The 25,000-nt window shown below is 35.7% G+C and overlaps 1 protein-coding gene across 1 annotated transcript in view; it reads right to left on the bottom strand.

Annotated features, from left to right (window-relative positions):
- The window catches only part of LOC115243627 (pikachurin-like), a 134,136-nt gene that overhangs the window by 38,555 nt on the left and 70,581 nt on the right, over positions 1-25,000 (bottom strand). Inside the window, exon 6 of the mRNA XM_029820761.1 lies at positions 408-609. Within this exon, the coding sequence (XP_029676621.1) occupies positions 408-609 (202 nt within the window). The remainder of the gene's footprint in view (positions 1-407; positions 610-25,000) is intronic.

Raw genomic sequence — 25,000 nt, 5'->3', positions numbered from 1 at the left:
AAAAAAAAAAAAAAAATCGACGAACCTCGTTCTCGAAACTATTTAAAGAGTTTGCGCTCGTAAGATCCTCATTGCACCTCGCCGATGTTTACGACAATCTTCTCACTTAATATTTTTTAATTAATACTCTGATCTAACTCTCGCCTTGTTCATCAATTCAATACTTTCAGAGAGTTTGTTATCCGTATCTCTTTTATGATACATATTAATTTCATCAATGCATATTTCTTTATAAATATTAATCAAATATCCTTTTTTTGCATGCACTTGTTCAAATAAACATTTTAATGTAAATATCAACTCAATCACTCGAATCTCTCGAAACGTTCGATAATACATAAATCGAACTCACCATCGTTAAATCGGTAATTAATAGTATTAATAATGAAAGTAAATAATGCAAGTACCTGAATTCGATAAAGCCGTGATGAAGTATCAAAGCCATAAAATCGCCTTGAAGATCGTCCCGTTCTCCCGCCAATAGGAGTACCCCATCCCACGCTTCGGGCCGAAATTCCAGCTCCAATTGCACGTGTTTGTAAGCGGCTCTTAAGGCGGGAAAAGCCAGCCAGCCTGATCCAGTGAAACGCGGCGATCTCACTTCAGCCTCTGAAACGCAACATTACCTAAGGATCTTTTCACTGACTCAACGGAATTTGTTTGAACTTTGTTAATTTGTTTTCGGTTTAAATTAGCAACGATATATTTACAGTATCGACTAATTTGCAGAGATAAGCAAAAATTTATGAATCAACTTTTACGATAATTGTGAATAAAAAATTCGATATGTGTTGAAAAAATACATACCATTCGTAGATTTTATAAAACGAATTCGAAAATTCTCCTCTTTATCAGAACTTTATCACATTTTGCTATATCTTTATGAAAATATGCGAGTAAAAATAATATCATCTTGATTCCTTTTATAAAAATATATTTTTATGTATCTTGCTTTCATGATATATTTTTATTAGAATTATTTTTCATAAAAATTCTATTAAAATATATATGCACGGATATAATACAAAAAAAAATGTATTAACTATTATATATCTATATAGACAAAATATAAAATAGTAACAAGTTTGAGAATTTCCAATACATTTATGGTGCATCAGCATATTAAAATTCGCCAAAGATATCGTTTTTCGTGGCACTATTAGAAAAGCGCCACTTTAATATATACATTTTTTAAAACGTATCACGAAATAATCTCGAGAGAAACGTGCAATTTGTAGTTGAGAGACGTGCGAATGGTTAGCATGCCGGTACCGTCGACCACTTTCGGAGGATATATATCGACTGTGAAGGGAAAAGAGCGGAAAATCGAGAATTCCGGCCGCATGCGAGGCTTATACGGAATGTCCCTTCACTACCACGATCTACAACCTCGTATCAATCACGTGAGTGTACCGCAGGGTGTACCCGTAAGAGGACGACCCTCCCGAGCTCGCGGAACACGTGAGTGTAAGGGTGACGATAAATCAGGCTGGACCAGAAGAATAGAAAAAGTTGCACCCGTGGGGCCTGGAAATGGAATTCCAGTTCTTGATAGCGCCAGGAATCCTCGACACTATCGTGTAACAAAGCGCCGTTCAACCGCCGGATCGTACACGCAATTACAAATCGGTGATATCGAAAAGACATGGGAAATTTATCGGACATTGACATGTTGCAACCGTGCGAGGAAATAGCTCCGATCGATTGGTTTATTACGCTGTAAAATCGATTTTGACCCAGCACACATTGATTCATCTTGCTAGACTATTTGTTATTATACGAAATTGTAGCATATTATAATTTATGTATAACTACCCGAAAAAGACTGGACTTATATAATTACATAAAATCATATTTAATTAAATCTGAAAAACTTTTGGTGCGATATATGATCTGGCTAAATATAATTAAATCCGAAATTTAACGCGATATGATTATATAAAGATAAGATTATATCGCGCCAAATTTCGGATATTATATATATGATCATATAAAATTATACAAATGTTATCAGATCTTTTCATATAACTAATATGTATATTTACATCTAACCATATTATATCATTTTTCTCGGCTATTTGCCTTTTAAAATTTTAATAACGGTGCGTTAAAAAATTTAAAAAAATTTTCCAATCATTATTAATCGCAATAAATTTAAAATCTCAATTTAATTTTAATTAATTATGATATAAATATAATTAACTACAATTTAATTTATTATATTCAATTTTAAATAAAATTTTATAATTGTATAAATTATATCTATAAATAAAAATAGATATAATATAATAATTTTCAACTATTTAATTTTATCACACATACATGAATAGCTGAGCTGAATGCTAATATACAGTAATTAAATGAAATATAATTGTAATTAGGGAATTTAATAAAATTCATGTGTTCACTATAAAATATAGTAAAGTCTCCAACACACACCATTGACAAATATTAATATTCCATAAATTGCTATATTCGCAGTTGAATAACCGAGTTGCAAGACTATATATTCCTTGCAGTAGAACAAGTACATCGCAAGCGGACCGTAGATTCAACTCTCATAGTAGAGTAAGTAAATTATAGCCGGACCCCATATATTTCTTCCTACGAGTATAACAAGTACATTATATTCCAATATAATCCGCTTTTCGATTACAAACTTACAGTATTCTAATATATCTAGAATTGACTGTATCGTAATTATAGAATCACACGTATAACTGCATTTTTTCGCTATTTTATTTCTAACATACCGATAACGAAACTTAGGTAAAGAAAATGAAAGAAATCAATATTGTTATGCCCGTGGCTGTCACATAAATAATAAATAAATATAAAAGAAAAATTATTTAACAAAAAATAGATAATTATTAATAATACAATATCACTGTTAAAGAGAAGACGAACGATATACTCAACACACTTAAATAAATTACAACGCGATGCAGAAAAGATACATGATGTTTTACATTAGGAGTGAATTTCGTTCTACCAGCCTTCTTTCATCTTGTTTATTTTTGCGGTCTATGTACATTGAGAAGTGCTTAAGGCACATGGCAAATAAATAAGTTACTTTACCGCCGAGGGATGCAAAAGGCAAAGAGTTCGATCGATTAAAATCGAACAACTCAAAGTTACCGTCTCTGATGTTCGCATCGCGCTCGACTTAAACGCGGGAAACGAACTTCCGGAACGCGGGAGAAACAACGTTCCCGCCGCGTTCAGCCAGGCGTGTAAACGCGAACGAACCGGGAGAGCGATCGGGAGCGACGACGGTCGGTTCGAAAAGAGAGATGCTGCGATCGTAATTCGTTTCCCGCGGCGACTTGATTGATCGTTTCGGCATTCGAGAGGCGTGCCTTTATGCAAATTAAGCGGACCAAAAGACTCCCGCGATGCAGTTTCCATCTGAGCCCCGCAAAATGGACGTAACCGAATGTCGGCCCTCTCGATACGCTGTCCCGAACAACGCGAATGCTAATGAAGATCCTTTCTTCGCCGTTAAAAATTTCAACAAGCGTACATATATCGCTCTCTGTCAAGTATGTCGTGCACGTTAGTACGCCACAAATCCTTCGCAGCGTGCAATTTTTATTAAAGTCAGAACTATTACGTGGAAATTTCGCATTGAAAACCTTCGTTAGAGAAAGGGAGAGGAAATATAGGAAGATGAAAGAGAGAGTAGAAGATGAAGATTACGGTTGTTAACGACGATAATGCGGTTCCAAAACATATCTTTGAGCTGATATCGTTTATTATTTTTTTTTTGAATTATTTTTTATAATTCTCATTCTGCTCTTTTGATGTTTTATTATAGTGATAATATGTGATAATATGTTTTATTATAGTGATAACCGGCTAATAAAACGGAATTCTATCGTACGGCCATTGTCAAAGCATAATTAATATAATTTACATTAAAAAATGTAAAATATCGGCATTTGCGAGATAGTACCTTTTGCGCGCAATTTTATGTTTTTATTGTAATTTTTATTATATACGTACGTTAAATAGATAACACGAATGCATAAGATATGAATATAAAATTTTCTTACGATAGTAATTTATGTGTAGAATAAGAATAGAAAAAAAAAACTAGTCACGATTTGCATGGTACGAAATCATAACGTACGACGTGTAGAAATAAATGTATCGATTACGTTGACATATTGTGTAATGGTTACACGATTCGCAACAATTATTGCATTTCAACGTCGTAAAGTTTGGGCTCTTCGTATCCGCTAATGTTTCATCATTAGTTCCATATGATTCTGACAATTAATAGAGACTCGATGGCGGTGACATAGACATCTTTTCCCCTCCCTCTTCCCCCGATATACGAATCGTATGTCAAATCAATGGTACACGTTACAAACATGTGCCAGCCATTTTCTCCGGAACATTAACGGCTATTCGAATCGTATCATCGTCAATATTCGCGTCCTATTCCCGTGTTAGCGTTGTTATCGATTCGATACAAAGAGTAATGTCGTGTAGCGAAGCTTTCGTGATTATACAGGGAATTATGACACGATGCAATTATAATACGCGCGATGTCGATATTACGATAGATGTTGGTGATCGTGACGCACGAAGTTGTAAATAAAACAAAATTTGCATTAACAGATCGTGGAAAAATAACAGATCGTAATATTTTAATGTTTTGTTTTATTACGTTTGACAAATTATTTTATGCATTTTAATATTTTGAGTGCAAGCAATGCATGTTTACGTTTATCTTAGCAAATTCGCATATTTCGTATATTTCGTTATTCGTGTTACAAATCTGAAAGTTGCGTTAAATTACGCTAAAAATTTTAGAAAGTGTACCCAACGAAGAGATTTCGTACCCGTTGAACCATTTAAGAGCCGTTTCAAGTAGCGCGAGTCCATAATTTCTCCGGCATTCAGGTTCTGAAAGACTGAGCAGTCAGTGGATAATACTACTTAAAAGTCAAATACGATCATGAATCCGGCATAATCCAAGGTAAAAAATGGCGAAAGTTTTGTCGAAATTTTCATAATTAAATACTTTACATAAGGGAGATCGTAAAAGCCAGACGAAAAGTTTCTTTTCTATATTGAAGATATTTTACATTTATGTTGTAGCACTTCTTTCACAAGTATAACGACAAAATCTTGTAATTTTTTTTAACAAAATAATAATATCCATAATCTTTGATATTTACAACTTCTTTCTTTTTTATGTTATTTGTTGACACCATAAAAATAAAAAAAAAAAATTTAAAGCTACAGTCACGTGATTTATATTATTACGCTCTCCGTCTTCGTTGTGTTCGCGTGTCTGTTTCATCAATTTTCGCTTCATTCTTTATTTATACAAGCGTACACTTCAATTTGGTCAACAAATTGGCAAACAAATATCATCTCGGCGGAGCCGCGCCAGAGTATTGAATCCGCGGAGAGTACAATTTAATTGGAAAAAAGTTAACTCGCGACGGTATCAAAGGGCAATCAAAAAGGACCGTACGTCGGCGCGTGCCGAACAGTGGTCGGTGTGTCATAAGTCAACGAAGAGCACAGTATGGAGAGCACGACTCGTACATGTCTCCGCGCCGCGCGTTATCGATTTTATAATCAAGGCGGAGGCAGCGAACCGCGCGTTCCCGTTTCATCACCCGCGAAGCCGTCCCTGACACGGACTTACATCTCGCTGGTTCAGCTGGTCACGAGCCTTGAATTATTCGCGGTATACATAAAAGTTTCGTAGAATCGAGGAATTTTTTCACATTCTTTTATTTAAAGAAACATATCTCTTCCAAAAAAAAAGTTAGTCATAAATATAAATCTTTTCTCTACGATACTGCTATCACAATAATTGGAATTTTTTGTCATCGAGATTTAGATCTCCGTCGCTTGAATTATTTAGATCTAAAATGTATACAATATGTTTTCCATGCAAATTAGTTAATTAGAATATAACATGTATATATTTATTTCATCTTATTTCACTGTCATTCTTAATTGTCTCAAATATTTCTTACTATTTTAATAGAATTTTCTTCCTTTCTCACTCTTTTTCTGCGTTTTCTTATTATACTTACGTGACTACTATTTATAATATAGACATTTAATAATTGTTCAAAAGAAATGATATCTTAGAATTTAATATCGATTTATTTACATAAACACATTACTCGATATTATACGCTGTTAAATATAAAATTTGAAGTTTTAACACAAGTATAGATATCATTATTTAATATAAATAAAACATTGAAGATACTTGAAATGTATTAAATTTTACAAGCTCCGAAGAGCTGCTTTATGCGAAGAAAATGGACGAGACGTCACGCATATCACGTGTATAACGTGCTGTACGAATTTTCGATATCTGCTGCGATCATCGGCATAATTGATACGATCGCCGATCGCGTAATTGAAGTTTGCGAAGTTAGCGGATTATAATCCCCCTCCCCCCCCCCCCCCTGACCACGACGACCGTAACGTTATTTCCGTGGGTTTATTCAAACTGCGAGCATCGGGACCACGAGGCTACCGCCGCGTTCGCCGACAACGAAAATAACGTTGCGTGAACGCGCAAATAAATTCTAAAATTAATCGTATCGTTGCGAGCGCGGGGTGCGATCTGCATAATTGGGAGTCGCCATCCCCTTGTCGCCATCCCCGAACTACGGAATTACGGGAATCCCTACACGCGTAATCCGGCACAGTCGTCGTGCATGCGCTCGCACATGCACCTGTTGTGGCGTATCCCGCACCTAATCGATTGACTATCCGCTGTGACGCGACAAATTGCGTTTGTCCCTTTCGCATTATGGCCGACACAATGGCCACTCCCTCCCCCCCTTTTTCCTCTCATCGCCGTTAACTCTTTCGCGGAGTGAAGGTTGCCGTGTGACCGGGTCGTTTTTTTCTCTCGCGAGCATCGATGAACGCATCGATGAGCGTGAATGAGGTTTATTATTTCTCGCGAAAGGCTCGTCTTTCGAGCGATATTTTGTGCAATTATTACAGGGGATAACAAACGTTGCAGTAAACGCATCAAATACACGGAGCATAAATTTGATTAATTCCGCACAATTACCCGACTTAAAATTTTACATATTCAACGTTCAATGAATGAATGCAAATTCTTTTATTGTTATCCGGTATTTTATATTTTATTATTTTTTACATTTTATTATTGACAAATTTTTACTTATTTAACATGATGATCGCGTTTGATATTAGTGAATCAATTTCATTTAGCGTTAAATGTAAGAATAGAAATTATTGTATCTTGAAATGTAGATTTCGCGAAATAAAGGCACAGAATGAAAGGCAATCGAGAGATATTAACGGGGAAAACGAGTTAAAGTCGTCTTTGAGAATGCCTTCGCGTAACGAGCATAATGAGTTAATTTATCATCAAAGCCAAATAATTAAATTTTCTTAGGAAATAATATTAGACGATTTAAGATATCATGTCGTTTAATATAATTCATATTGAAAAGGAATAAATTCTTTTACAAAGAAAATCTTACGTTAAAATTTATTATGTAAAGAAGTAGAAGCAAGATATCTTAGATATACATATCTGTAATAGCGCGCCTAGAGCTTTTACGTCTTTTGTCTTCTCAAGAAAAATATCTTGTTTTCAAAGTTAAAACGAGTTTCCTAACCGAATAATCCTAGCGCTCGAATAATCTTTCTTTGCAACTTTGAATTACGACGTAAATGTTGTGAAAGAGGCTACCTTAACATGAATCTGCCGAGAAAATTATTTTAATGAGGAGCAAAGCTTTACAAGCGCATTCGCGAGCGAACAATAATGATTCCAAGTGTTTCTTTGTATTTCGAAGTTAGCATCGATCGATTGAGATTACAAAAAATATAAAATGCTGCTTCGGCGGACAAAAGCTCGAGTTTTTGAAACTTTACCCAATAAAGATGCTCGAAAATGTTTTCGCATTAAATGTCAAATTACTGACTAATGGAATATCGACGATGTAAACATCGATTAATCAAAGTGCAAGCAAATCAATACTTTTGAAAATCCGATGTGCCAAATTATTCTGCGCCCCCTTCTAAGGATTTCGCGTCGCGAAGAATGGGGGAACCCTCGAAATTCTTCATCCCTGACGTGAGTAAGCGAGAATTCCGCGAATTCGCGTGACTAGAATAGTCTTTGGAGTAGTGGCGGTATCGACGAAACGATTATCGTTGCTCGTGTGTGTATATATGTGTGCACGTGTGCGCGTTTCTTATGGGGCTCTTACAGACTCTGGGCCGCTGTTGGCAATAATTGTGAGGTGGATAGCCACGCTTTACCGCTCCCTGTTGGAAGACACCTTGGCGAAGCTGGTACACGGCGGCGATATATCGGGTCGTTTGAACAAAATTGGTCCCGCTTCTGCACCTTGACCACAATAATTCCGGTCCGTTTTCGTACTCGTTTCATTCCACCCACTTCGCATGTTACACATAATGCTGAGTCATTGTATTTCCCGAATGGCTTTTGCATTTCATTACACAGTCTGACTTAACCTGACGCAAAGCGTTTGTCTTGACGCAATTCGTATTTATCAAATAAAGGTGAAAACGAAATTATATAATTATTCAAAAGTAATTTTTATCGACTGAAATATAATTGACCTTAATATATATTTTTATTCATCTATAAAAAGTCTTTTTCAATATTCTTTTGAAAATAAGTCTCTGAACTCCAAACCTTTTATTTAAAGAGAAATTGGACGAATCAGCTACGTCAAAAGTTAATAAATTTAATACATTTCGAGATTCATGAATTTTTGACATTACGCGAAAAGCCATTTTAACCTTCTAAAATATGAAAGTAATAATTAATTTGTGAGTTAAAATAAAGATTTGTGTCTTGTAGAATATAATTTAATCTCAAATTCGTAAATATTATCTTATATCGAGCTACCTTTTTTTATATACTATACCTCGAAAATTTTATGGTGACTGTACATAAAAATTCATGAAAATAAAAAATTTGATTCTACGGAGCAAACTACTTCAACTCAAAAATTATTTATTAATTTTATATTTTAAAAAGATAAAGGTACTTTGTGTATGCGCAATGTCAAATTCATGAATCTCGAAATATATTAGATTTATTAATTTTTGACGTAGCTGATCCGTCTAGTTCACCCTTTTAAAGCAGAATTTACAAGAATAACAACGAATTTTCCCAGAAGAAACCTATTTTTTAATTCATGTTCCACTTTTCGACAGATCGTTAATTTTGCACACAGTATAGCAGTTAATATCAATGTTTTTTTAAAATTTTTTCTTGATTAAAATTTAGAATATACAAAGATACAGAGCAGCAAAAACAAACTCGATTCAAATGCGTGCGTTCCAGCACTCATAATATCCTAATACCGCGAGTGTTACCCACAATGTATCGCATAGCTAAGGCCAAAGTATGCCACGAACGGTGAGGATCGATAGCTCTGGCTCTAACTTCGGTAAGTGCAGCGAGCTGCAGCTTTTGTCCTTTAGTAAATATTGACCGAACGTAGCTCGTTGCGCAGTATCGTAAGCGTGGTATTAAAAATAAAGAAGCGATCGATCGATCATGCCATATAGTTTTCCTTTTTTTTTTTTTTTCGAATCCCTTCGGGAACGCTATCAATTCACGTACGTAAAGAATGCACACCCATTTCTGAATCTAAACTAACATTAAATATCGTAAGATAATTAGAGAGCGAGGAGACATTACGACACGCTCGAAAAGAGATAGCACTTTGCATAATTACCGGGCTTAATGCGTTCACTATTAGGTATATATTTTCATACGTACACACCTTTTTTTACAGAAACTGTTCAACCAATTTTCCGAGAAAACAACTTAATATGAGATATTTAGATTTTTTTAGTTTTTATATCACACGCTGTGTCTACGTAAAATAAATCATGGAAAGATAAGACAAATTATCCATCATATACACGAGATAATCCGCTGTTGGACGTTGCATTATATTATGAGATAACACGTAATCAGTAGCGAACGTGTTAAAAATACAGATCAGCACGGGCATAGCAGCACGACGTAATTGACCTCGTCGACACACGGGATACATTTTTCAACGTGTCATCGTAATTTTGTGAAAGTGTTATTTTCTCCAAGTGACATATTTATTTCAGCATTTCCTTAATTATGCTTCTTGAAACTCTTGTGCTCATGTAATAGCGCGCGCACACACATACACATACACAAAGTATGTATTGATTTCAAAAGAGATTTATTCGGAGAGCTCAAATCTGAGAACTAATTTTGAATATCTTAATTTAGATGTCTTTCTATTTGGATGGATAATTTGCGTTGTGCGACTATCAAGTTATATTTGAAAATAGATCGTATAATGAAAATACAAAAAAAGCTAAATTTTCATTTTTTTGTGAGAAGCTTTTATAACATCTATAATTTTTTTATCGCTATTTGATAGAATACAATAACTTTTACGTAATCTAAACGTAATTTTTATATTATAATAAAAAAATTAAAAACTAAATTTTAACTGCTGTTCAAAAAACATCTTCATTCAAAAAGTTTGAATCTCCGACTAAGATCGTCCGATTTTTGCAAACTGATGATCATATATTTCTATTATATCAGAATCCGTAAAACAGAAATATTTAATAACAAGTATTATATATATTATAGTGTTATATATGTATATGGTATATGTTTCCTAATGGTGTCGCATTAAAGTCGTTTAAAAGCTTAATTCAAATTTGCCTCGGACGGCACAACATGGTATTAAATTGCAAAAGAGATTATATTCTGGAAAAATAGAAAACGACAACTTTACGGTAATAGCTTTAATGCGACATGATATACTTTTGCTAATAGCCTCGTGCGAGATAATTTTGACAATCCTCATCCCTAAAATAACTCTCTATTTGTATTGCAAACGAGATATTAAATATTTATAGCATAGACATAATATAATTTTATTGATAATAAAAACGTTGTCACGCTGTCGCGACTGAAAAGATTTTCTCTCTCTCTCTCTCTCTCTCTCTCTCTTCCTCTCTCTTTTCACTCATCGCGGACAAGCGACAGATATTTACAAGTTGCCCGACAGTTCATTATTTTCTTCAGGAAGGATAGACGGACACGAGAATGAGCTCGCCATTCTTATTGAATGAACTTAACGAAGTACACAGTTTCGAGTCGGGGAAAGAACGGAGTAACTTTTAACGAAGCACGCACTCCATTACGCGCCAGCTATGTAATGTAGCTCACTCTCGTCTAAATATGTTCGCTTTCTTTTCAAACAATATTTGTCTCGTTCCGGCAACTACTGAGCTATTTATTCATGTCCGATATGCTTTCCGACTGCACCAAGAAGAATGAGTAACGTGCTCGTTTTGTATTATGAAATACGATAAGGTACGGCTCTTCTATTCCCGAACAATATTTGAGTTGCACTACTTGGGGTATGAGATGTACTACTAATATTGAGTTATACTACTTGCACATATTTGAAAAAATATATGGACCGATTTTAAAATGGGTTAATTTCGCGGATATATTTGATAATTTGTTGATGTGACTTTTTGGCGACGATCTGGTATTCTGTCTTCTTAATTACCAATGCTAAATATTTTGGGAAGCTTGCTTAAGTAAACTGTAAATCAAAGTTCTGTTATTCACATTTAAAAAGAGTTGAAATATAAAGCTTCAATATTTTTTATCTCTAAAACTCCAAACTATTTTCGATATAAATAAATCATAAATGTATAAAAAATATTTTAATTTATAATTATATTATAATTAATGATATTTATATCCAAATGACAATTTTGGCTGCGCTGAAAGATATTACTATCGAAGTATTGATTCGCGAGTAACGACTCCAGCAATGGTACGCCAATCCAATATAGGAGAAAATCTGCAAAGCGAATCGATGTAAAAGAGCGGACAATCGTCAAGCGGATAAATTCGCTGCTTTTTAACAATGCCTGTCGCGAAACGATAGTCATTCCCGACCGCGAGACGAGAAAGAATAGGGCGGAAAAACGCTAGAGCGCAATTACGTCGAGGCGCGAGCCAACTTATCCGTTAAATTATCCGTGCAGTAACATTCGAAACGAGCGACACGAAAGTTCAACGCTCGTTAAGCACGTGCACGGGGACCTTGCCGCGAAGTTACGTCGTTACACGACGAGGGAGACGATCTCCGAGAAGCTGGGAACACCGGCTGGCATCAGGGCGCGCGTAAACGAGGACGTTTAATAGGGCGCGACGCACGTGTTTTAACATTTCAGGATTATGCCATTCTCGTATACAGTCCTGAGATGACGTCTTTAACACGTCAAGGAGAATGTCATTCCGTTGTACTGCACTCATTTTCGAGGCCGTAATTTTCGACTCGTAACACGATACGCAACAAAAGTTTAGAGATTTGATAACGCGTGAGATTTTAGTCGCGACAATTTTTGAAAATTCTTTTCTGTGGATTAAAATAGAATATTGCAGAAAAGAGAAAAGTAGAAAGGAGAAATTGCGCGGGATATTGATAATTAATATCATATAAGTTTTTCTTAGTGTTTTTTTTTTTTTTTTTTTTTTTTGACATGGATTTCAAATATAATCTGTGGGAACTTATGAAGAGAAACTTCAATTAATCCAGTTTTATCGCAGTTCCAGATTAAAGCGGGTATCATTCTCAACATTTCATATATTATGATATAATATAATGTAAAATACAAGTAAAAAAAAATTCAAAATTACTAAAAATGCTAGCAAGATAATAGTGCACCGAGATAATGATAATATTGTATAATGTTTCTCCGATTTAAGGATAGATCCGGGCGTAATATCTTTTTTTGCGATTTTTCTTTTTTGCAAAAGTGCACGAAATGCTGATAAGGTTCCGGTGGACGGGGCTCGCGTGCTCTATATCGCGGACTTTGATATAAACGATAATAAGCTAGCGAGTCAGACATTCCCGGCAAACACGCGAGCCGGCGGATTCTCTTTAGTCACGGCATCCGTCGCCCTTCGATCGAAACGTTGCGACGCGACGCGACGCGTCGGAACGGCCCCCTTTTCCGACTTCGTAATTCTATGCACGTAATTCCATCCAGCTTCTCAGAATGGCGCCTTTGTACGAGCGACGCACCGAGTTCCACACAGGAGCTCTCCTACACACGTCGCCGCACTCGGCGAAAATTTACAGAGTCGTTAAGATCGAGAGCTTACGTATCCGAGGCGAGAGGCGAAAACTAAGAGTCGTGTCGTTGTGCGACCAACAAGAATGTAGAACCACTTCCACTTGGACGTGCGCGTTTCGCATGCCAAGTTCGACATTCGGGATCAATGAACTCGGGACTCTTAATATTTCAATCGGTTATCGCAAAAGAGAACCGCGCGTGTATCATGGAGGAAAAGCTTTCGCAGCAGAAAAAGGAAAGAATTTTCTTTTTGCCTTAGAAACACTTTCCGTGAAAATTTTAAATCTTTTCCTTTTTTAATAAATCGAGATTCAAATCTGCGAAAGGAGAAACACACCATTTCACAAATAAACAGGTTGGAAATAATATCTGGACAGAGAAACATGAAGTAATGCCAGAAATGTACGGTAGAAAATATTTTTCGTGTTTTACATACTTTATACCGTCGCATATAAAATCGAAAACGTTGCCTCGAAATTCTTTTGTGAGTCTTCGGGATACGATGAAGGTCTATAGAATTTTGATAAAGCGCGATAAAGGGTCGACGAACTAACGATAGGATTGCATAATAAGAAGCTCGTGTATCAGGGCCGGCTTTTCAACCCCTATTCCGTATGTGCTGAAAGAAAAGACAAAGCGAAAGATCAAGTGCTCGACGCCACGAAGAACGCGACGGGGGCTAACAATGGCCGCGCCGAAGCCCTTCTATGGTGGAAACAATACGGCTTACTGCAAGCAACGACCAGAAGAACCCTAAGACCAACTCCAACATCGCAGGTATAGTATACCTATTCAGGGCCGGTTTTGAATTTATTTTACGTTGCAAATAAAATTGGATTATATACCAGCACTCTCATCACACCTAGCGTAACTATTTTCCATCGTCCAATAAATTTAAATTTAAGATATCTTTCTGAATGTTTTCTTATTATTGTGGAAAGAGATGAACAAAGAAACACATAATACACATGTGTTATGTGGACAAACTAACAATAATTAATACAATTTAACAATAAAATAATTCAAATATAAATTAATAATAATATAACTTACTAATTGGAAATTGTATGTGTGTGTTTCATCGAATAATAACTCCTTCATCTGTGAGTCAGATTAAAAAGAGAGCAGATAAAGAAATGCGGAATAAAGAAAGTTATATGAAAAAGGCTGTACACATATAGATAAAAGAAAAATATAAAAGGGGTTGAAAAATATTTACAATATATATAATAAAAGAGATTGAAAAATATTTACGATATATATTATAAAAGAGATTGAAAAATATTTGCGATAATATTAATATTATAGAAATCAAAACGATGTAACTTTGCTGAAGATAAAATAAAAAAAAAAATTCTTTTGACGCTGAAAATATCTCAAGAAATCAAAAACAGGTAAATCGAGAAAGATGCTATAATCCATAACGTGACATTTCTTTTTTATTATACTTTAATTTAATTGCACGTATAGTGTATCGTTATTTGATTATAGATTCGCGGCGCGTCTTCTTGTACAAAGCCAAGCTTAAATATTAGCTCGCGGATTAATGCACGACGATTCTCTCCGTCTCTGCAATCTATAGCAATCCACGTGCGGTCCAGATGTACAAATTATTTTATCAAAGACAACCAAATTGATTTATCGCAACCGCGTAAATGTTTGCTCGCGGCATACTGAACTGCGGCCCTGGACGCATGTGCTCTCGCCCTCTAACTCTCTCTCTATCCACTGACGTACATATATATGTGTAGGTACATATGTATGCACACACAGCACACACATGTGACGCATCCATACTGCGGCCGCGCATACATGTACGCAATCATACGGTGTATGTGCGACTCGCATCGCGCTGCGGAAGACGCAGGATGCTTTGCCGCGTCTCTATCGCTATCACTTGGAGAGATACGATACGGAACGATATCCGCGGAATGTTTACTCTCTCAACAAACGACGCTCGTGCCATTTTCTGACGCAGTCAGATGTAAAAATCTTCGGGTGCGTTCGACGAGCTTGGCTGAGGATAAAAGCGATCTGACGGAGAATCATCGCTTGAAAGATTAAATCTGTATGCATTATCTCGGTGTATAAACCTTGTAATATTAATAAACTTTATAATAGTGAATCTATAAATAAAATTAAAAAAATCTAAACGAAAAAGTTTCAACATTCTTAATCACACATTTGAGACGATCGAGTTTTTGATACAAGAATTGCCTGTGTGTGATAAAAGCATCATCCTGATCATGAAGCTGTATGAATGTACTTGTTTGTAAATTTTAATTATTAATCTTGTTAATTAAATTACGCTCCATGTTCCATTTGTTTAGCAGCAATTAATGTCGCAGATAATAATTATTCCGCGGATATCGATGCATTAATTAATGAACGGGGCTGTCTCGTTTTTCCATTAATTAATTCACGAGAATATTAGAATTGCGGGCAATTAATCCGCTTAGATTTTAACCTTTAATCTATATATGAACGCGATATAGGTTTAATGCATCATTTAGAAATTTTTAATTAAAACATGCAGAAACAATCGGAAAGTACGTCGCGTCGGCGTAATTTTACGAATTTACATGAAATCTGGGCGAGAATATGCTCTGATATAATATTATATAATTTAATTAATGCCAATCTGTGATGTTAATTACAAGCCACTTCGGCAAACTCTCAAAGAAAGATTTCTTTGAGAAAGGAGACAGGGAAAGGACGGAAAGCGGACTGGGATTGTTCGCTCGACTCACGCCTTATTTTCTCGTCTTTGAGGTATTCGTCGTCGTTATTGCGAGAAAGCTGCTTTATGAAGAACTTCTGACAATATAAGTAACGATGCGTCTTACGCCACGATGAAAAAAGATAGTCCTTTTTGACGACTCGTCTCCTTTCACCTCTCGCGCACTTCGTGTCTGCTTCATTCTTACTTGCTGCTACCATGTTTTATTAGCGCGCATTTTGCGAATGCAACTCAAAGATTTGCCAGACTTTATAACGCATCGTAAAACGAGAGAAATGAAGGGCCACTAACTCACGATTCATGTTTGGTGTCTTGGACAATTTTCATACAATTCGTTCGAGCTCAATTAAAATAATGTCAGAAAAAAAGGGAAAAAAATGATTGTTATTAAAATTATTATTCTCGTCGCTGCTAATATCATAATTTATGATGCTTGAATCTAACTGTCAAATTAAAATCTGATGCGTAAAAGCACAAATATTATATTTGTTTTTTATTATTTTGAGTCAATTCTATATCATTTTACTGAAATGATGAAATTACATTGTGATTTTAAATAAAAAGCTTATATTATTTTACGCAGAAAGTGAGTTACGCGCACAACGCATAAAAACGCGTTCGATAATAAAAATCACCTCAACCCATTTCGCTGCATTGTAAGACAAGTTATTATTGGAGTTTCCACTGAAGAAAGAAAAAAAAAAAAAAGATAAGCAACGAAATAATTTCCAGAAAAACCTGAAACATGCCACAAAACTCGGTCGTCTGTTGCGCGTGAATCCCGCGGCGAAGCATTGTATTGCCTCCTTTCTCTTGCCTCGCAATTTTTCGTCTCGCGCCTCAAAAGAAAGGAGTTAATGGAGACGCTTTCGAGATGCTGGAAAACAGGCGAGAGACTAGTGAGATCAATGACCTACTTCAAATCACCTAACGCTTCTTTGTCCCTAAAATCGCTACCATTTGGCGGTCATCCTCAAAACAATTACATGTCGCTCTCAAAATCAGTAGTACGAATGTACGATATATCAGACGGATCGCAGAAAAATTGTATCGAAAGTTGTGATAAGAATTATTTTAAAAATTGTGATGATAAAAATTGTTTTCTTTTGATGCACATTTATAGTTTATGCACGAAAATTGCAAAATATCAAAATATATTATAATTATAAAATACATTACATAATGTTTTATATACGCATATATGTATATTTTATAATGATTTATAAGACAAAAATATATTTCTGAATTTTATTAAATATATAATAATTTTTACTTGTGTATCGTTATTTCTTCGCGTTAATTACTCTCTAGCACATTTCTGTTTTATATTTAATATATGTTTATCTTTTTGATCCACTGGCCTAAGAAAATCTCTGTTCACTGGTAGGAAGCTTAAAATCGCACGAAGTTTCTTAATAATACCTGACAAAGTTATTTTTGAATTTTGCTTTTAAAAATACAGTCATTTCTACTCACGTCGCGACCTGCTTGCGTTATTTATTTCTTGGCACATTCTGAATTCAGCTTAAAGTATTCGCACTTCGTAATCTCGTGGGTACTGTACCAAGTATCTTAAGAATAACTCTTGAAAGATGCGCAAGAGAAAGAAAATGGTCAGAATAAAAATTGCAGAACTTGACGGAAAATGTTGAAACGTAACGATAATTCATGACATCTTCTATTTCAGATGAAAAGATACAATCCATTTTTATCCTTTTTCTGAAGAAACGGAAAATCAGTTATTTTTTTGTGAAAACTTATCTCAGCTATCTTAATACTTAAATACTATTTTGCAGAAAGTAACGCATTTTATCTAATTTTATTTTAATTTTTCCGTGCGTAATTATACATAATACTTTACATATTTGAAAAAATATATATGTATCGAAAGAGAGTGAAAGAATTTTAATAATAGAATCTATTATATATATGATCTATTTTCCTTAACAAAATTGTCGAGAAAAGTAATTTGTTATAAACTTTTCGTCGCCTGTCTTTGTAACTAAGCCTTAAATTAAAATTTTATTAAAGTAAGTAATTCTGAGAATTAACTAAAATTAATGGAAGAATATAGTTTTGTTAATCTGTTAATTTCACAAAGCTGGCGACAAATTTTTTTTTCAATAGCTTATAACTTGGAAATTATTAATACCTCGATATTTTCACAAAAGAAAAATCTTCTTTTTTAAATTGGCGAGAAAATTTGCCTACAAAGATATTCGATGGTTTTGAAACATTCTATTCATTGTAATAAAAATCGAAAAAATTCGATATCCTTTTGAAATTTCCAACTTAATCCGAGATTTTTGCGGGAGACATATCCGCTTGAATTTTACAACTCATCGGTAAGAGAAAAGAAAGAGGAAGCGGGTATCACGCCATCTCGTTAGTGAAATGGATTATCGGATGCGGATTCTGAGCCGGAGCGGGGCGCGTTTCATAATTTATTCGCGCGCATGATCGCAACACGAGATTTCCATCGATTCGAGACGCGACAGACGGCTCCCGTGTAGTTACGAAATATATCAAATTATCAATGGAGCCTTTCAGCCAAGAAAATCGTGCCGCTCGCGAGCAATGATAATGGGCGCTTTATGAGCCGATAATGTGGTAACCGGAATAATATCTTGTAAGCGTGTGTAGCTTGATCGCACATCTTATGTGGTAGATGTGCGAAATTTGGTTGCGATAGCAACGTCGTCTTTGCTTTCACCGTTGCGTACGCGTAAATATGCATGCAATATGAATACGGCAAACTCTCGCGAATATACGCCAATATCGTTCGCGTTTTATTCACATATCACGTATAATTCAAATGAAAATCTCGCGAAAAGTTTAAATTAACGACGAATGATAAAAATCAAATAAGTTACAATTGTAGCATGTGTATATAATTTTGAATATATTTAGTTGGTCTGATATTTGAAAAATAGCCACCGAATTATTTTATGTGTGGTTTGAACTGAATTAAATTTGGCACATTCTTATTTGTGAAAATGTTGCGAAAAATATACCAAATGTATAAAAATAACGCGTCGCGGAGCGCATACGATGACATCACACAAATATCTACTATATTAATGTTATATATAAAAATCTTAATGTACCAAAAATGTCAATCAATTGAATTCATTTTATTTCGTCTCTATTTCACTCATTTATATACGTTATTTATTGATATTTATATTATTTATTCCATTACATTTTCTCACCTTTCTCTTTATTATTTTGAGTCAATTATACGTCACTTTATTAAAATTGATTACATTGAATTCGTGACTTTGAGCCGGAAATTATTCATGAATTCGATTAACGAGTATGTAGCCAGGTACATACACAGAATAGCCCGAGTACACAAAATAGTCGATCGATACTGACAGCGCTAGACGCAATGCAATTAGATTTGCTGTACTAACGTATATTTTGCTAAAGCAACATCACACAGAGCAATCGAAGATATTTAATTCTTACTTGTTTATATGATACAATCAAATTTTCTAATTTATAAAAACGAGATAGAGGAAGAGAAAAAAAAATTTTTTAATTATTCAAATGTCACCGACCAAATCGCAACAGGCTACTTAATCAAACGCTTCAGAACGCTTTTTCTCTTCTTTTTAGAGAAGAGGAAAGAGGAATTTTAACGCCTGGAAACACATTACGTTGTATTAAAAATGCAACAGGCTGCTCGTCTAACATTCGCTTTCGACGAGACATCGCTACACTCAATTTTTTGTGAATCTTTTCAGACAAAAACGCTACAAATTTTTTATGCAGCTTATTGAGAGACCAAATCGCGAACAAATAAAGCTCCAAATTGTTTGGCGCATCTGTGTCACACCAGAATAAAAAAAAAGAAAAAACAGCAAATCCGTAAACCGCTTTAATCTTGTAAACGATAGCATGCCAGCTGTTGTATTTTGCATGCAATCGAAAAACTATATCAATGCATGTACGTATGTATCCATATCTATGTATACACCAAAATATATGATCCTCTGCTCGAAAAAAGAAAGCTTACGAGCAAGTAATTTGATTTTGATTTTCTGATTGATTTAAATATTTTAAAACTCTTTCGAATAAAAAAGCTTTTTCAAATAAAAACTCGGTCGCCATATATATAAATCTTCTACTTATCTTCTTATAAGCTTCTTATCTTCAAGTAGGATCACATACGTTAAAGCTGTCTCCTTATATCGTATTACGCGCGTGATTTTCAAAACTGGCGATAAAAAAGTAAACGACAATTTGTGACTTTAGTCTATAAAATTAGAAGGAAATAAAAAATAATTAATAGAAAGAAAAGAAAAGAAAAGAAAAATTTATAAAAGTCGACATAATAAGTATTTTCGATTACACTTTTCAGCAAAAGAGATCGGTAATTCTATGGTGCAATCCAATCGTCCTGTCTTGACAGATTGACATTACAGTTATCCTATCCGACATGTACGATCGTGTTTTCCCTCTGGCTTAATGGAATAGAGATCGGTCAATTAGGAAGGCGCGATTTATCCGCAAATAGCAAGAATTTAACGACGTTGGGGCCGGACGTTCTCTCATCCGACGTTACAATGCCCACTGGAGACGCGCGCGGTTAATCTGCTTAATCTAGCGTGCGGAGCGTCATTTTGGCGGCGTGCCAATCTCGCCGGGTTTCAGCCGAACGACCGGCCGACCGGGTTCTCTGTGGTGACCGAATATCATCGTAACTGTGTAGAATGGAACCGCGATGTGCGAAATGGTCGACAATTGTCCGACGATTGCTCCTATACGGGTTGAAAGAGGCGATGATTGCCACTTCTTTGGGTCGGCACTTTCCTCGATAGCACTTTACGTATATTTCCGAGAGCGCGCAGCAAGATAATATCGAGATACTCAGTCTGATTTTCACTCTATTTTTCTCTCTCTTTCTCTCTCTTTCTTCTGTAGTTTTGTTCGTAACTTTTTTCATTTTTGTAGAAGAGAAAGTATATGTGTGTGTGTATGTGTGTGTGTGTAATGGAAGCTGTTAGTAAAATATAACTATTACTTATAACTGTTAGGAAATCGTTTGCCATTTGCAAGCGAAAAAAATTAATATGATTGTCTTCTTTTGACAGGTATGCTTTATATATCCCCTAAATGTTATAAAAATATGTGACGATGCTATCGCCCGACAAGCGAATTTCACGATTTTGGTTGAAGCGACACGGAAAGTTGTCTTGATTTATGTCCGGTTGTAACGAGGAAGAGAGATGGGAAAAGCGGCAGCTGCGAAAAAATAATTCCTACCGCTCATCGTAGGCCGCGCGCGCACCTTCAACCGTGACATAAATCACGGCAAAGCCGCCGTCTCTCGCACCTCGCAATGGCGGACGGATGATGCGGAATTACCGAGCTGCACTTTGTAATATTAAAAGTCCGGATAATGTATCACTATTAAAATGTAGCAGCCTGAAAAGTTACGGCACCAGCGGCTGCTAGTAAATTTTTGTTTCCGAGCTAAGCCGTAGGAGATACTATTTTCGCGTTTAAATAGAAGGGTAAAGGTAAGGGAAAGGGTAAGGGGTGGAATTGTGCTGCTTACCTTTTTACGTTTTATCTCCCGCTTTTGTATTAATTTTCCAATAGCATGTGAAATTTATCATTATTAAGCATTCGTTCCGCAAGACCATTGTTTGCCAGTCTTAATTCTGCAAGGTATGATTTATTCCACGCGCGAACGCATAAGACGTATGAATTTCATTGGGATATATTTCAAAACGTAATTATTTTTCCTTAAGTTTGACATTCTTTCGGTTTATGATTTCATTCTGATATTAAAAAATAGAAACAGAATATAAGGCTCATCTCATAATCGTCCACTGTAATTAATTCAGATTATGACAGACGTATTTCGCAGTTAGCTTGTAATTGTTACGTTATATTTTATCTGTTTGTAACACACTTGTTCGTCTCTTTTTACTTAAGATAGTCCAGATTTTTCGGTTGAGCGGGTAAATACTCGTGGCTAGGATTTCAGGTTACCTAAAACGAAAGTATAGTACTTCGTACATTCGAAAGGATAAATATTTATATGTGTAAACGCGAACGGAAACGGAAAGAGCGAGAGAGAGAGAGAGAGAGAGAGAGAGAGAGAGAGAGAGAGAGAGAGAGAGAGAGAGAGAGAGAGAGAGAGAGAGAGAGAGAGAGAGAGAGAGAGAGAGAGAGAGAGAGAGAGAGAGAGAGAGAGAGAGAGAGAGAGAGAGAGAGAGAGAGAGAGAGAGAGAGAGAGAGAGAGAGAGAAAAAAAAGAAAAAACAGCAAATCCGTAAACCGCTTTAATCTTGTAAACGATAGCATGCCAGCTGTTGTATTTTGCATGCAATCGAAAAACTATATCAATGCATGTACGTATGTATCCATATCTATGTATACACCAAAATATATGATCCTCTGCTCGAAAAAAGAAAGCTTACGAGCAAGTAATTTGATTTTGATTTTCTGATTGATTTAAATATTTTAAAACTCTTTCGAATAAAAAAGCTTTTTCAAATAAAAACTCGGTCGCCATATATATAAATCTTCTACTTATCTTCTTATAAGCTTCTTATCTTCAAGTAGGATCACATACGTTAAAGCTGTCTCCTTATATCGTATTACGCGCGTGATTTTCAAAACTGGCGATAAAAAAGTAAACGACAATTTGTGACTTTAGTCTATAAAATTAGAAGGAAATAAAAAATAATTAATAGAAAGAAAAGAAAAGAAAAGAAAAATTTATAAAAGTCGACATAATAAGTATTTTCGATTACACTTTTCAGCAAAAGAGATCGGTAATTCTATGGTGCAATCCAATCGTCCTGTCTTGACAGATTGACATTACAGTTATCCTATCCGACATGTACGATCGTGTTTTCCCTCTGGCTTAATGGAATAGAGATCGGTCAATTAGGAAGGCGCGATTTATCCGCAAATAGCAAGAATTTAACGACGTTGGGGCCGGACGTTCTCTCATCCGACGTTACAATGCCCACTGGAGACGCGCGCGGTTAATCTGCTTAATCTAGCGTGCGGAGCGTCATTTTGGCGGCGTGCCAATCTCGCCGGGTTTCAGCCGAACGACCGGCCGACCGGGTTCTCTGTGGTGACCGAATATCATCGTAACTGTGTAGAATGGAACCGCAATGTGCGAAATGGTCGACAATTGTCCGACGATTGCTCCTATACGGGTTGAAAGAGGCGATGATTGCCACTTCTTTGGGTCGGCACTTTCCTCGATAGCACTTTACGTATATTTCCGAGAGCGCGCAGCAAGATAATATCGAGATACTCAGTCTGATTTTCACTCTATTTTTCTCTCTCTTTCTCTCTCTTTCTTCTGTAGTTTTGTTCGTAATTTTTTTCATTTTTGTAGAAGAGAAAGTATATGTGTGTGTATGTGTGTGTGTGTAATGGAAGCTGTTAGTAAAATATAACTATTACTTATAACTGTTAGGAAATCGTTTGCCATTTGCAAGCGAAAAAAATTAATATGATTGTCTTCTTTTGACAGGTATGCTTTATATATCCCCTAAATGTTATAAAAATATGTGACGATGCTATCGCCCGACAAGCGAATTTCACGATTTTGGTTGTAGCGACACGGAAAGTTGTCTTGATTTATGTCCGGTTGTAACGAGGAAGAGAGATGGGAAAAGCGGCAGCTGCGAAAAAATAATTCCTACCGCTCATCGTAGGCCGCGCGCGCACCTTCAACCGTGACATAAATCACGGCAAAGCCGCCGTCTCTCGCACCTCGCAATGGCGGACGGATGATGCGGAATTACCGAGCTGCACTTTGTAATATTAAAAGTCCGGATAATGTATCACTATTAAAATGTAGCAGCCTGAAAAGTTACGGCACCAGCGGCTGCTAGTAAATTTTTGTTTCCGAGCTAAGCCGTAGGAGATACTATTTTCGCGTTTAAATAGAAGGGTAAAGGTAAGGGAAAGGGTAAGGGGTGGAATTGTGCTGCTTACCTTTTTACGTTTTATCTCCCGCTTTTGTATTAATTTTCCAATAGCATGTGAAATTTATCATTATTAAGCATTCGTTCCGCAAGACCATTGTTTGCCAGTCTTAATTCTGCAAGGTATGATTTATTCCACGCGCGAACGCATAAGACGTATGAATTTCATTGGGATATATTTCAAAACGTAATTATTTTTCCTTAAGTTTGACATTCTTTCGGTTTATGATTTCATTCTGATATTAAAAAATAGAAACAGAATATAAGGCTCATCTCATAATCGTCCACTGTAATTAATTCAGATTATGACAGACGTATTTCGCAGTTAGCTTGTAATTGTTACGTTATATTTTATCTGTTTGTAACACACTTGTTCGTCTCTTTTTACTTAAGATAGTCCAGATTTTTCGGTTGAGCGGGTAAATACTCGTGGCTAGAATTTCAGGTTACCTAAAACGAAAGTATAGTACTTCGTACATTCGAAAGGATAAATATTTATATGTGTAAACGCGAACGGAAACGGAAAGAGCGAGAGAGAGAGAGAGAGAGAGAGAGAGAGAGAGAGGATGCAGTGTGCGTCGTTGGTAAAATAAATTAAGCTCGTTAGATCTTGTGCCCGGGGAATCAACGAGGACGACTCGGTTTGCAGGTCGCGTTTGCTTTAAACCTTCGCAAGCGGAATTAACTGGCAGGCAACGCCCACCTCGTGGTTTTACTCCAAGCCGCTCAGCGAGGCTTAATTTGCCCACGCCGAATAACAAGGTGGCGAATAATCCTGTACTGGGTCAATATAAAACAAGGCTTGTCTCGCGTAACATCCAGAGTACAACGCGAATATTGCAATCAGCCGCGTAAGTTACCAAAGTTTCATCATGCTCGCATGTTAACGTGAAAAATTAATATTACGATATTGTGTTGTTACCTTATATCGTTATATTGTGTAGAATAAATATATAATAACTTCGTGTGTGCAAGAATTTCTCTTAATTATTTTTTCATTTGGATAATTTTACTTATAGCAAGCAGTGCCATTTAAAATATGGAGCGCAAACTACATAATTTATATATGAATTTTTATATATTTACTTATTTATGTATTAATTATATAAATTAAT

Source organism: Formica exsecta, unplaced genomic scaffold, assembly GCF_003651465.1.
Source record: "Formica exsecta isolate Colony F162 unplaced genomic scaffold, ASM365146v1 scaffold72, whole genome shotgun sequence".
Classification (NCBI taxonomy): Eukaryota; Metazoa; Arthropoda; class Insecta; order Hymenoptera; family Formicidae; genus Formica; species Formica exsecta.
The sequence above is the reverse complement of the archived record's forward strand: the minus strand, read 5'-3'. Positions and strand labels throughout refer to the sequence as shown.